The sequence below is a fragment of the Ambystoma mexicanum genome, chromosome 6q (genome assembly GCF_040938575.1).
Source record: "Ambystoma mexicanum isolate Mex_15411 chromosome 6q, UKY_AmexF1_1, whole genome shotgun sequence".
NCBI classification, from domain to species: Eukaryota; Metazoa; Chordata; class Amphibia; order Caudata; family Ambystomatidae; genus Ambystoma; species Ambystoma mexicanum.
Window position 1 is genome coordinate 1,307,158,902 of NC_090937.1, and position 15,071 is coordinate 1,307,173,972.

The 15,071-nt window shown below is 43.5% G+C and overlaps 1 protein-coding gene across 2 annotated transcripts in view; it reads left to right on the top strand.

The window, feature by feature from the left end:
* The window catches only part of LDB2 (LIM domain binding 2), a 1,443,494-nt gene that overhangs the window by 1,363,271 nt on the left and 65,152 nt on the right, over nt 1-15,071 (top strand). Inside the window, exons 7-8 of one of the 2 annotated variants that reach the window (XM_069631913.1) lie at nt 3,135-3,286; nt 7,147-7,221. In XM_069631913.1, coding sequence (XP_069488014.1) covers nt 3,135-3,286; nt 7,147-7,221 — 227 coding nt within the window. The remainder of the gene's footprint in view (nt 1-3,134; nt 3,287-7,146; nt 7,222-15,071) is intronic. The other variant, XM_069631914.1, reaches the window with a different exon arrangement.

The following is a 15,071-nucleotide window of genomic DNA, read 5'->3' on the forward strand; positions in this document are numbered from 1 at the left end:
CCAGGACAGCCACCCTGCTGTGTGATTGACAGACAGGCTGTGTGAATGGGGGAAAACTGCATAAAAAGAAGGTCTCTGGGACTTGAAAGGCAGAGTCGCCACTGGATCGAGAGAACTGAAAGAAGAGGGCTACTACCATGACTGAACCTCCCAGTGAAGCCCTGCTGTGGGTCGGAATCTCCAAACGTCGATGACAGAGAAGATCTGGAAGGAATCTTCTTCCCTTGAGCTGGTGGAACCAACCAGTTCGCCAAACACCAAGCAAGGCCTCCCTCCCCTGGTTGAATTTTCTGTGCACAGCTGCAGTGAACAGGATAGCCAGGAGGACCGGACCTTGTTTGGGTTTTAAGGAGAACACATTTTATTTGTTGCTTTGCTCTGCTGCTGTTTTCTTCCCTGGGCAGTGCAGGACCCTCCAGTCTTCCTCCTTCGTGTCAGTCGACAGTCGCTTCAGGAACCGTGAGCTTGCAGGATCTGCCAGGAACTTCTGCCTCAGCTACAGCCTTCTTCTTCATTTAAGGTACTGTTCTAACCCGGTTGTTCATTCCGTCCGACCGCAATGCAAGTGTTTGAAATCTTTCGACAATTCGAGGGCTTGTCCTTCTCTACTCTTTTAAATAACTTTTCCTTCAACCAACTTGGTTTCGAACTCATGGCAAAGACTTAACCGCGAACTACTCTGAATTGTGTGATCCTCTGCAAAGACTCTGAACCATTAACATTGGCCCAGGCCTATTGATTTGAATCCTCATTATAGCAAGCCTTTTCTAGATTGCCCTGCCTACTTACTTGTTGGTGCTGCTTAGTTTTGTATAACCTTGCCTTTCCCTCCTTTTTAAATTGCTGGAGTGCCATTTTGCTCACACTTAATTTTGAACCTAACATGTCCAGAATTGATTGGAAGTTGTGTAGTATATTAAGAGTGTGATTTTTCTGCTGCTTTATTTAGTGAACTGTTTTACAAATGGATGTGTAAATAAATGTATATTCTTTTACTCAGAAACCTAGAGTCAGTGTTTGTTTGAACCATAGTAATTGCTGTCCTTTGTGTAACTGTTGATACTGCTCACTTTACTCTTGAGATAAGTCTGGCTGCTCAGCCACCGCTACCACGGTACTGTGTAGTACAGGTTTGTACCAAAGGTGAATTGTACTGTCACTTGTAGTCTTAATTGAGTGTGGTGTTCCCAAAGGGTACTGCATATGATTCTGCCTAACACTCCCCTTTTTTCTTACCATAATAAACAAGGCTGTGGGGAAATTCGAGGCTGTTTGCTCCTTTATTCACTGAAGGTCTCCTGCTGTTGTATAAGGCTTGTATTGTTCCAGGTATTTCATATGGCATGGAAATGTTTACATCAAAAGAAGTAAATTGATTGAAAATACTTGGAAGGGAAACTTGAGGAAGGTCTTGGGACTCCCAAACTGTGTGCCTATTGAAACAATTCGCTTAGAGTTGGGCCTTGGTTCTTTACGTACGCGTAAAATGACAACTACTTGCCTACTTTATTTACAAAATGCTTAGTGAAAGTGATAATGGTGACCCGATCTATTCCGATTTCTCAACCCAAATAGATGCTACAAGATCTCACTCTGCGCAGAAATCTTGGATTGAGGACATTTCAGCTTTCTTGAATTCGATTGGTTGTGTTATTGTTGACTCTGATAATATCTCATTGAAGGAAAGGGATATTAAGAAAAAAGCAGAAGATTGGGATTGCAGTCAGTGTTTGCACAAACTGAGTAGCATGCCCACTTATAAGGAGTTCTCAACACAATCATTTTTAAAATGTCACCTTGCGGCTATATCACTAATGTCCAAGATCCGAAAGTTAGGAGATGTGTTATGTGCCTTAGGCTAAATCGACATCCTACTATGTCAAACCAGGGTGCCTGCACAACATCCCAATGGAGGATCATTTATGTGGATTGTGTGGTTTACTGGTGGAGACACTGCAGCAATTGCCTATGAGCTGTGAATCATTAATTGAGATATATGCAAAGGGATTTGACAAACTCACAAATGATTTAAGCATTATACAAAGTGATCAATTTTGGAGTAGAATATATGAGTGCAATAATCGTGTTATGAATTGTACATTATATTACTTATGAACTGTTAAAGAAAATGTAGTTTCTCCTTACCAATTGATATGGAGTATTTGATTAGTTTTTAATTTGTGTACGATATGGTGACATGATGAAATAATGTTGCCTCTAAGAACGTGTGTGTACTGACTTTATTGAATGTATTGTATTGTTTTAGTGTGCTTGTTTCTACTGTACTTATTGTATTGTATTGTTTTTTTTAAACTTTGTTTAAGGCTTAAAGGTTTAATTAACCAAAATAACACTATAATAAAAACAATTTAAAAAAAGATATGTTTCTCCTTGCTTCCAATTGGTCCCCTGTATCCATGCTTGAGTGTTTTTTCATTCAACAGATCATTTGAGTCATCTGTCTAGTCCGGATTATGTGCACCTTTTTTATGCAATCTATGTCATGCATTTATGCTATGGCCGATATATTTCCTCGTGTCTGCTACTAATGAAGAGTGTCATCTAACGATACAACAACACAAGTACCTTTGTCGTGGACTGATAATGTTGACCTTGAAATGCTACCTGTTTATCATTCTGATTACAGCAAGAATGAAGATGCTATGGGGACTGAAAGGCAGCATCCATGCTTATTTTGATTGCTTTGAAGCAGCATATCAAGCTAGGGTTATGATCACGACAAGGCAGGCGTTACCAGATATTCTGGTGTCCTTCATTCCTTTGGTTTGGTGGAGGAGAGCCCCAAAGATGTCTTTGTTCAGGGCCCCAAAAGTGCTTAAAACGCCATGAGAAAAGTCTGCAGACCTCCCTCTATTCAATCAATCAGAATAAAAAGGTACATGTGGCTTTTTTACTGCCCTGTGTGGCCTGGGCCAATGATCGTGGCTCTAATACACGACACAAAGGTTGATTAATCATGTGCATCTGCTTTCAAACTAAAAGCCGACTAACAGATGAACAATAAATGAACACGTTGAAATCATAATAGATGCATTGATCATACATTCATTCAGGGCATAATCCCAAAAGTATTTCAATGTGATCTGTTTTTCTCATTTCTATTATCCTAACAGCAGAGCCCACACGACAAACCACCACCAAACGGAGGAAAAGGAAAAATTCAACGAGCAGTACATCAAATAGCAGCGCCGGGAACAACATAAACAGCACCAACAGCAAGAAAAAGTCACTAATTGCTAATCTGAACCTAGCTAGTCAGATACCTGTAAGTCCCATTTTGAATTGAAGATATGTTTTATCACTATTTCGAAATGTGCAAACAGGGGGTTGATCGGGGGTTCATCTAGTTTGAGGTTGCAAGACTCAAATTCTACCTAGAAATAGTGTGCTGAGACCAACTGATATATCATAGCTAGGATTCCACTTTGTGGGCATGAGGCATTATGCATTGTGACCAATGTGCAGAACATGAGAAAATGTATAGTGCTCGACATCCTAGTAGCAGCTGTATTCAGCCTGATACTCACACTCAGGTATCCTTGTTGTGCACAAGTTGTGTGAGCTTGTTGAGTTTCCCACACTCTGATAGTAGTGATCTCTAACAGGAGTGACCCAATGAGAACATGTCCTTTGAAGCATATCTTGATTGTAAACTCTAAAAATGAAATGAAGGCAATATTGCTGGTCAGCATATGATGTGTAAACTTTATCAAGCTGTCCATTCCTAGACATTTCGAGCTCTTCACTCTATTCTTTTGTAACACAATGCAATAAGAAATGGCATTGGTGACAAATCAACCGGACATAGGGCCTCATTCCGAGTTGGGCGGTAAGGGTTAACGGTCACCGGTAAGGAGACCGGTGCCGTTAAACCCTTACCGCCCAATTCCGAGGTCCCTTAGCGGGAGCCGCAAAGAACGTGTGGTCTGACCACACGTTCTTTACGGGTCCCGATAAGGGACCACGGCACTAATTATGGCCTGCTATTCGCGGGCCCGTAATTAGCACCTTCCCCATTCCCAATGAGCCCTATGGGGGCTCAAATGGGAATGGGGAATGGTTGGTTGAATGGGGACTTACCGGGTCCGCACAGGTCGGAATGTCCCGGTAGGTCCCCATTCAACCAGACCGGACCCAGTATTGGAGGCAGCCATGGGGCTAATAGCGCTACGGCTACCTCCAAACTCGGAATGAGGCCAGTAGTCTGGGACCTGTATGTTCAAAGTGGTATATGTTAAAATATCCCCTAAAAATAAAAACAAAAATATAAAAAGACGAATTTTACATTAAAAATAACAACATTAGTAAAAATTAAGAAAGTTAGTCATTATCTTTATTTTGAATTAATTCAATTAACAAATAAACACATGCATGTTAATTGAGCAGGATTTCTCATTTTATTTTTTATCTATTTGTTGTGCAGCTGTAATGCGCTTTATACAACAGAATTATGTTTCAAATCGCCACACGGCTAAAAGGGAAGAGAACAGAGAAATATTAACTGTGGCAGAAATAGAAACACAGTTTTATATATATATATACAGTCGTGGTCCTACTAGGCCTTGTGGCATTCGCCGTGCAAATGAAATGAAGAGAAGTGCGGGTGAAGGGTATGGAAGGCAGAGAGGAGAAGTGCTGGGGGAGGGTCAGGGAAGTGCTAAGGGGAGCCAGGAGGAGAGCCTCTGGCTAAGTGCTAGTACAGACGACTCTCAAGGGTGGTATGTTTAGCCACCAGCCAGGGGCCCAAAGGGCAGTGCAGTGGTGGGGTGGTTCTGGTAATGACTGGGAGAAAGGGCCTGAGACCTATTGAGGTTCAAGAGGATCAGGCCACTGGGCACAGCGGCAGTGGGGTTATTAGCAGTGAAGGGAAAGAGGAAAAGTGGCAGAGAAGAGCATAGTTTTGAGCAGTTTCCAGAATTTAAGGTGGTCCGGCTCAAGTTTGAGAGGGCAGGGAGGCTGTGCCCGAGGGAGGCACTGACTGAGCAGAGAGACCTACCCCCCCCACTCTTTGCTTGGAGAAGCGTTTGACAGTCAGAGAATTGGAATTAAAGGAGCATAGGGTTCTTGCAGGGGAGTATTTAGGAGTCACTGGGAGCCACTTGGGTGATTTCAGGGCTGGAGAGATACAGTCCCTGGGCTTGAGGCCTAGGATAGGTCTTGCAGCCCTATTCTGGATTAGCTGGAGCGGACGAAGGGAGGAGAGAGGGAGATTGAGAAAGAGGCTGTTTCAGTAGTTCAGCCTGGAGAGGAACAGAGCTTTGGAGGCATTGAGCTTCTGGGGGAAGATGAGAAAAAGGAAAAGAGGGAACAGGTGTCCCGATGAGGATGATCTTCCTGGCATTGTAACAGAGACTGTTTGCGGCACACCATGCCTGAATAGTGGACAGTCAGGGATGAGAGGGGAGGAAGAAAGGGAGTTAGAAGGAAGTTTGATGCAAAGTTGTGTGTCATCTGTGCAGCACTGGAAATGGGGAGAGAAGGAGGAGATCAGGTGAGCAAGAGGGGCGAGATAGATATTGAACAGCCACCACAATAGGATAGTGCCCTGTGGGATGCCACAGGTAGAGAGGGTGGTGGTGGAGGAGAAAGGGCCCAGTTGCAGCCGGAAGGGTAGTTAGTGAGGAAAGAGGTCAGCCAGTCCAGTGCCCAGTCAGTGATGCTGAGGGTGTCACAGAGTCGTTTTATGAGGATGGAATGGTTGACCGTGTCAAAGGCGGAGGAGAGATCGAGGAGAATGAGAGCAGCAGAAGAATTGGAGTCGAGATTTGCGAGCATGGTTTCACGGGTGTTCAGGAGAGAAGTTTCTGTACCCCTGGATGCCCGGAATCCAGATTGATGTTCGTGAAGGCAGCCAACAAGATCAATGTGGTGAGTCAGTTGGGGGAGGATCAACTTTTCCAAGAGTTTATCCAGGAAGGGGGTATTAGAGATTGGGCAACAGCAGACAACATAAGAATAGAACAGGATATACATAAAATCTGAGTATATTAACAAAATCCACATCACATTAAAATGGTAAATTATATAATTTATAGGACCATTGGCTTCTTTTCTCTTTGAAGAACCAAAAACGAAAAAAAGTCAACATTCCGAAGTTAGTCCTGTTACTTTAATTACAAAAAATATTTTCTGTACTAAGAATGGCATCACGTTTTAAAAAGGTACGTGTTAAAACCAGGGGACCCCACACACCTTTATCTATGCCTTGGATGGCTCATTGTAAAGCTATATAGATTTACTAAGAAAAAGAGATGAGGACCCATAAATCCCACCCATTTATTCACTTTTAGCAACATTAACAAATGGTGATTTCCACTGATTCCTTCCTTTAAACTTGACCCTTTCTCTGATCTCAAGCGAAGTAATACAAAGCCTTTACCCTGTCCATTGCCTGTGATTTATGATGATGATACTTTTTCCCATGATAAATGGTCAATCAGAATTCTAACATATGAAATAGTTATTTTCGTTACATTCAAGTGTTGTAATGCCATGTTAAACTGTATTCTTCGTTTCAAGGGGGTTATTTTTCATGTATTATTCTGAGGACCATAAAACATGGCTTGTTTTTCATATTCAGAATCGTACACTCTTCACCTAAGGGCAGCCAGTTATTATCAAATCTGTACAAATATGTTTGCATCCAATTTTAATTGGTATTTCAGTCTGAAATTGAAGCATGTATGTAGAATTCACTGAGAAACGTGAGGTCTCAATATATTATTACACTGAGCTCAGTGGAATATCAACAGTATTTGGTGAAGAATTTTAGGAGAAAGTGAAACGTTCAGCCCCGTTAGGCTTTAGTCAATGTTAGATGTGTGACCTATTGATATACTGACACATGTTCATAAACACAGGGGATAACTCCTTTAACTTTAACGGATCTCAGTGGAACATACCATCCCTCTTTGCCTGACTTCACGTCTCCCATCAGTGCCTGCACTCTTATCCACACCAAGTTATGGAATACTAAGCTTTGAGGCAGTGTTGTTAATATTAGAGTGATATTCTGAAACCCTAACAGCAGGTGATTAATGAGAACGGACACAACATCTCAGAACGTGGATTGTTCAATACTGCCTTTGTGTTTCACTGTCTAAACTAACCCTTCTTTATTTTCAGTGCCTCACAACAAAAAAAAGCTTAAGCAATAAGACACGGCTCAGAAGGAATTCTCGTGCAATACGGACCGGTTTGGTAAGTAATGGGCCGAGGCGAAGCCATGGGCCTGTTATGCCAAACCAGCCCGCATTCCATAATAATGCCCTCTGAGGAAAGTCTTACTGCTATTATAAGTCAATTTCAGACATATACTATGAGGAACACGTTTTTCTCTTATAGTGATGAGACTGCAGGGAGATTATCATGGAATACGGACCGGTTTGGAAAATTTTGAACAATCAGAGCCACATATTTAACTGACCGCAAACATTTATCTTGGTCATTATGTACCACCTCTATGCAAAAATGTGACCCTGTCGAAATGAACCACAATGGCTATTGATATCACTCGAAACACTGTTTAATTGCAATTGATCATGAGTTTGATATCTCATACATGTAATAATGTAGCATTCCATAATAGAAAAAGTCTGTAATAAATGTAAAATACATATTACATTCTGATTATTGGTGGGTGCCTCAGGATTTATGCAATGATCAACAGATCATGTAATCAAATTAGACAAATTAACAAAGTTAACAAACTGAATTTCATACAGTTTGGAGCTGGAATAATGCACGCTTACTATATATAGATTTTTGTAATTTGGTAAATTCAAGGGAGAGAGAGAGGGAGAAGCCATGCATGTTTCCTGAGCAAAATGTGCAAAGTGTCCAAGTATGCATGTGAACTTATAACTGTGGACTCCCATCTCCTTGTTATATGCACATCACATGTATCTCTGATCAGCCTATTTACAGATATGCACAAATACTTGTAGAACTAATGAGGCAATATTAACCGCAGTAGTGGGACAACCATGTCAGAAACGGCCTGCCACCCAAGTTAAGGGCCTGAGAGAAGCGAGGGTCCCTTAACACGGACGGCAGTGCTGTTACTGACAGGGTCGGCACGCCGCCTCTGGTAATATCGCCATTAGCACCCATGTAGTTACCTACGTGGGTGCTAATGGTGTGTATTGAAAGAAAAAAAAAGAAGCGTAACTTTTCTGCACAGCCTGGTATCGCGTCCTTGTTCACAATCCGTTTTCAATGTTGATGACTGTGACGTCATCAAAATTGAAAAAGGCCCACAGGAACCACGGGCGGCACCGAGATGCACAGAACATGTTAGTTTCTTTTTCTTTTAAAAAACACACTCTTGGGGTGCTTAGCTAAGTACATGGGTGCTAGGAGGTGAGGGGGAGGGAAGAGAAAGCAAGGTGGAGCGGGAGGAATCAAGGGGGCCTGGCAGGCTGCTCGGAACATGGTCTTGTATCATAAAGTACAGCCTGCATTCTGAGCATCCTGATTGCCCAGCACCCCGTTTGTCCAGCAAGTAGTATACAATGATACCTTTCCTCATCAAACGAGCCTTGACAGCTTTCCACGCCCCTTTAGGGCGGGATATCCGGTCCCTATGATGTCATATCAGGGGCGTGGCCTCCTCGTGTTTCCCCCGGAAGTTCTGTCTGGGCAAAATCCTGTCCCGGAAGTGATGTAGGTGTGTTTAACAGGCCCTGGGTCCTTAGCGGGGGTGTCCCACCGGATGTGACATCATGGAGGCTATCGGGAAGGTCTCCCCAAGGGTTGTGGCCCCAAGGGGACTTCCTCCGGATGCCCCCCAAAGAACCGGAAGTGTGGAGCGGGGTTTTGAAGGGTGGGGCGTGGAGTGCAGGGTGTATATATACGGATACGTATTGGGGGATGTACAAGCCGTTCCTGAAGCCCTGAAAAAAAAAAACGAAAACTCAAAAGACCTCAATACCAGGAATTATGAAGCGCTACAGCTACTACTCTAAGGACAATACAGCTGTTGAGGATTTGAAAAACCTTCAAAAATATTACAGCCCTGAAAGTCTGACGGCACCGGCGCTATCCATCGATGGGGACCCTGATGGCGCTGCGGCTATGGGTACATTATGTGAGCATTTTGGTATGTTGAATCTTGGGAGTGGGAAACAGCCGGGTGTCATCGACTCCGGTGTGGATGTCGCCTACACGGATGCAGACTATGTGGATATGAATGAGGCTGTTAAGGCTCTGGAGGGGACCCCTTATGAAGATCTGAATGTTTTAGAGCAACTGTTTCCCGAGGCCGCAATAACCTCGACGGTAGACACAGCATCCGATGAAGACAAGCTGTTTATGGACGTTACTAGCTCCTCTATGCTGGAAGATGTTGGTTCTGAAACATTGGCTATGGTAAGTAATGAAGTATGACGGTGTGGGTGTTTGTGTGTGTGAAAAAACCTGTGAAAACACATGCTCAAGAGCTAAACTTCTTTCTTTTTTGAATTGCAGAAAACGCCAGATAACCATAACGGAACTGTGGGCCTGAACAACTCGTTTAACGCTGTCAATTATTATTGCGTGTGCTGTTCAAAAAGGATCGAAAGTTCAGCATTCCCAGTCGGTGATAAGTGTAAGAAATGCGATACTTTGAAACGTTTTGAAAGTTCTGATGAGGAAGAAGATGATAATATAACCCTTTTGGAGACTGTAACGGCTCAAGCGTTTGCGGCGGCTGTTGTGAAAACATGTTTGAAGCGGGACTATTACCGTTGGTGTGAAGGGTATAAATACGGAAAACCCGCAACAGGATGCTCATGATTGTTTACTCCCGAATTATCAATCTGTAGCAATACGGGCGATATGTCAGATGTTGAAGTCATATAACGTTTATCAGATGCTTAAAAGGGTCTATAAATCCATGGGTATGCGTGTACATGCGAGTGTGGGGGGCCTGCTAACAAAATCAATATTGGAAATTCAAACGTGTCGCAAGCCTGAGAAAAAAATGAAATCTTTACGCCTGGCAGGCCCCGTGATTTTTAGAAACCATATAACCCGTTTAATACAGAGAGACTTTTCTAACCTGTACAGGCTGAGGAGTAACCCGCAGAGGTGTCCGGTTCCGCAAAAGCTTGTTTTTTAAAAAGATGAAAACACAATAATACTGCTCCTTATATGTGTACCGTTGTTTCTAGGGTAACGTTTCTGGAGGAAAAACCGGATGTGTGGAGAGCTATCTGATGCCTGTACGGCTGTGTGGGGAAAAACTTTTATACGCTATGCGGAAGGCGAGAATAGCGGTAAACACCCCACCCCGGCTGTAGCGTTTTGATGTACTGAGATTTCAAGATGCACGGATGTGTCAAAGTGTAATTTGTAGCACCATGAAGATGTCGGCGTGTGATGAATACGGTTCTGTATTCCGATACAACTGGGGTTCTTTATACATGGGCCCTAGAACCGTTTTGAGGCACCACGTGGCTGAAATGTATGCAAGATTCCTACGCCTTAAAGGTAGTGTTTTACAGGCCTCTGAAGTATCTGAACTATTAAATGTAGACACCAGACACTTAGCATTTAATAGTGTTTTCTAAAGTGTACTCGCGCACCAGCTCTTTCAAACTGTCAAAATTGATCTTCAAGCTGTTGCTGACGTTCAAAGTGATGCCTTTCACTTTCATACAGACAGCCCCTGAGGATGTGCGATAAGAATATGTTTTGGGCCCTGCAGAAACAAACTCTGTAATGTGCTCACCAGCTGCTAATTCACTTGTTAGATTACCCAGATAATCACCCAGTGGGGGATTCTCCTGGCCGGGGGCGCTAACAAAAATGACCGAATCGGTGTCGTGGTACAGACACCTCTCCTGAAGAGCATCCATGACTGTATAAAGTTCCAGACGGGCATGAGCCGTTGTGAAACAGGCGATGAATATGTTTATATTGTTGGAACACGTAGGGTACTCCTCCGCGTATTTCCAACAGAGGCATGCCGTTTCCTCATCTATAAACTGCAGACTTGAAATGTCATAACCTGCGTCAAAAAGATAGGCTGTCAACTTGTCAGGGTCGGTTATAATAGATGTGTCAGCTTGTCAGGGTCGGTTATAATAGATGTGCTAACACCTGTACACATATCTACTGATTATTAACACACTTACATTTCTGGCAAAAACTATATACATTTACAGGTGGCCGGCGATATTTACGTTTGTTCACAAAAGCCGTCACCATCCGATCATTCTGCCTGAGATCAAGAGAGTAGGTTTGCATAACAGCCCGCAGTGCCTGTTTCTCAGACATTTTAGATACAAAGTAGCAAGCATGCTGCCCACATGTCACGGCTTCAGAATGCTGCACCTGGTCTCTATTATAATGTACTATGGGTGCTATATGTTTAACATAGTCCAGTAGATCGCCGTCATATATAGGGTGGCTTGGGAAACACCCCAGACTATCAAAAACAGTTATTGCAACAGTGTCTATAAACATAGCTATCCAATGTGTTCCTTCTTGATGCTGGGGGTCGGTGTTCACAACAAAGCTGATGGGCAGCTCCCCCGGTATACCCCGTGGAATGTTATCACACGAATACACGCCTCGAAATGTTTTCACAGCATGTTTGTCTTTTCGCAGGAAACGCATGATCTGGTAGGTATCCATTACATATCGTACAGCACCTGTCGCTGGTTGTTGAGTTCTATGACAGAGTCAAATAGGGCCATAATAATGAGATTCACAGTACTTGGTAAATTTGCAGCAAAGCGGACCTCAAGTCGTAAATTACCATTCCTAATCAGATTATAATGTCCTGATGATGCATTATCGGGTCTCAAATCAAAAGCCAGCAAGGTGTAGCCACCATCATAGTCGTCACGTGGTATCACAAATCCTTTATCGCGCATGTGCTTGCCGCTGATGGAGACTAGTCCCAGATACTCCCTAATTGTATTTTTCTGTTGAAAACTAGGGCTGTAGGCTTTGGCGGGGATGACGACCCCATCCTTAAATAGGGCGGCGTAGTTAATGTTGTAATGTTTAAAATTAAAAGGATTGCTTGCGTAATCCCCTGAAAAAGCGGTGTTATCCACAAAGCCAATAACGATTATTTTAGGTAGCTGTCCCAAGAATAAGTTATCTTGACTGGCGACACGGCTGCCCGCTGGTACACTGAAGATTTTCAAGGAGGTCCTCTCCGCAGGGTATTTCAAGTTAGATACTTGTAGAGCATCAGCATGCGCGAGTCTGACCGTCGGTGACATGTTGACCCTTTTAATGAATAAACTCGCTGATACTATTACCAGTTTGTAGGCTTCGGCATCATCACTGTTCAAACAGAAAGCATCTTTATTTCGCGAGAGTTTAATTTTCAGATCAACACCATTCACCATCAGCTTCTCCTGGAAAAACAGATTCGAGTGTAGACGCCCTAGTAAATCAAAGTTTCTGCTACTTGTCGCATACGCTGATCTCTTTATAAAGCCCTTGTTGTTTCCATTTAGAGCATAATCCTCCATATGCCCCGCCGTGTCCTTATAAAAAAGCCCTGCAGTCAGCTGGGTGTCCAAAGTGTCATTGCTGTAGTTCAGAACGCTTTCAATATACGCTCTATAGGCATACATATTGTCGCTCTGTGTAATCATGCGATCACCTAGAGTGATGTCCACCTGGTTGAAAAGGGTGGCCACCGGATAGGCAATCGTGGCCACCTTCGCCGCTGCACCGATAGCCGTCCCATCCTCTTTTGTTATTCTGCAGGTTAGGTAGAGCAAGGTGTCATTCAAATCCAGGTACGTCTCTGTTGAGCCCGATATGTAAAACTCGATGGGGGCTAATGGGGATAGTGCCGCGAGGGGCGCAACTTCCATGAAAAAACTGTTTTCGATGCTTGTCTGTGTCGGGGGCACGACAAACAGATCTAGTTCCGATTTCACACATTCCCCCGAGGCACAGTGGATAAAGGCCATCTTTTAGAAAATATTGATGCCGGGTCTGTTTTTATTTCGCTTGACCCGTCTGTTCTTTGACGTGCGTTTTCTCTTCTGAGCGGCTTTGGTTGTTGTTCTTCGTTTTTTATGCGGCTTCGGAGGCCCCCGCCGGCGCGAAGCTCGCCTTTTTCTTTTTGCAGGGCTTTTACCCACGTAAACCAGACCAGAGCCCTCTTGTGCTGGTTGGTTGAAACGATTTGCGATGGAGGTTGTTGCAGTAGACACCACATCCTTAGCAATGTTTGCAGCAGCTGTTTTCATATGCGGCTTGGCTAATTCAAACCCTTTGCGCAGGAAGGGCATGGATCTCCGAAAAAGACTTCTAAAAATATTTCCTAGCCCCTCACCATACATCACAGGCGCACCTTGGAAATAGGGCTGATTTCCATAACCGGCCTGTCTGCGGTAATAATCCCTATAAGCGTGCGGCTCCCCGTAATTCTTCATGATTACCATGTTCTAATTGTCTCTCTCGTGTCTAGGGCGCAGATGTAGTTACACCAGGACCTTCCCGTATTTAAATGAGACCAGATCTCCCTGATCGTCCCTTATCTGGATGCTGATGGTATCAAAATGACACTTAGAAACAGGAATATAATCAGGCTTCATGTATTGTATATTAACAATGCCGTTATTTTCGCCCTTGACTTGTGCGGTCCGCATCAGGGGGGCGTATGAGTCACCAACCCTTTGGTATTCTACTATATCGCTGTAGATCATGAGGCTGTAAAATCCACCATCAATATCTGCACTTGTTTTGTCCGTATTTTTAGTATTATTTTTTATATTCTGAACGTTCCCCAACACCATTGAGAGTTTCCCGCTACATATAAACTCCACGGTAAGATCGGGTGATCTTACAAATACTTTACGGCGTGAGTTATTTAGAAACAGGTGTATATCTGCATAGCGCTCGAGACTCGCGATTGATTTGTTGATAGTATCTAGCAGCGCCTGTATTGTGGGGTAGAAGCCGTGAGGAAAACCCACATTTATCAATTCAGCAGGTTCTCCACGTCTGATGGTATACCAGGAATCTCTTTTGTCCAGGGTGTCCCAGGTATGGGGGTACTGAATCTCCATCAACTCCGCTTCCCACGGACCTTGTAAATTAACGGGTTTAGCCAGTTTAACAGAATAATCCGATATTTCGTTTTTTGGGAATATATCTAAAGAGGCGTTACTGGGCAAGGTGATATAAAAGCCGGTGTTTTCCATCTTCTTCTTCTTCTCAGGGAACGTCTCTGCTTTTTAGATCCTCTAGAGAGGCCGCGTTGACCCAACTGTTGAATTTCTCAGGCCATCCGTGCCATTTTAGCAGGTGCTGTTTCTTAGACCCCTTACCTTTACTCTGAATCATTTACTCAACCCTATAAAGACGCTGGGGATCGTCGATCACCTTTTGTAACTCCTCTGTGTAGAAATTACCGCTTACAACTTCACCAGCATAATCATTCAGCTGATATATGTATACCCCCTCTTTCACAGATGCTTTTGCCACTATGAAAATTTCGTCAGTAAAGGACTGTTGGTAGCCTTTTGTAAAGACACCTTTTAACTTGGATACTCGGACGTGGTCCCCTACGCGAAAGGATGCTTTCTTGATCTTCTCCGATAGCCGTCCAGCATACAGGTTTCGCCACGCTGATAATGAGTTTTCAGAGGTTACAGCCCGGGGAGGCATTTTAATAGACCGGTGGTAGCTGTCATTATACACATCGATAAAAGTCTGTAATATATCCACATTGCGTTGTGTATTATAGGCTGTGAAATATCTCCATAGTTTGGATTTTAGAGTTCTATTAAAACGTTCAACAACCGCCGCTTTAACTTCTGTGTGGGTTATAAAATGATGCACGCCGTGGTGCTTTAGAAGGTTTTGCAGGGGCCTATTCAGAAATTCCTTACCGGCATCAGTTTGTAATTTTACAGGTACGCGACCCTTGCTGAAGATATGTTTGAAGGCCGCCGCCACTCTTGAACCAGTCTTATCCCGCAAGGCCTCTGCAAATGCATATTTTGATAAAACATCTATCACCGTCAGAATGTACCGCGCACCATCGTTCTGCTTTTCAAGGTTAGAAACATCCGCCAGGTCTGCCT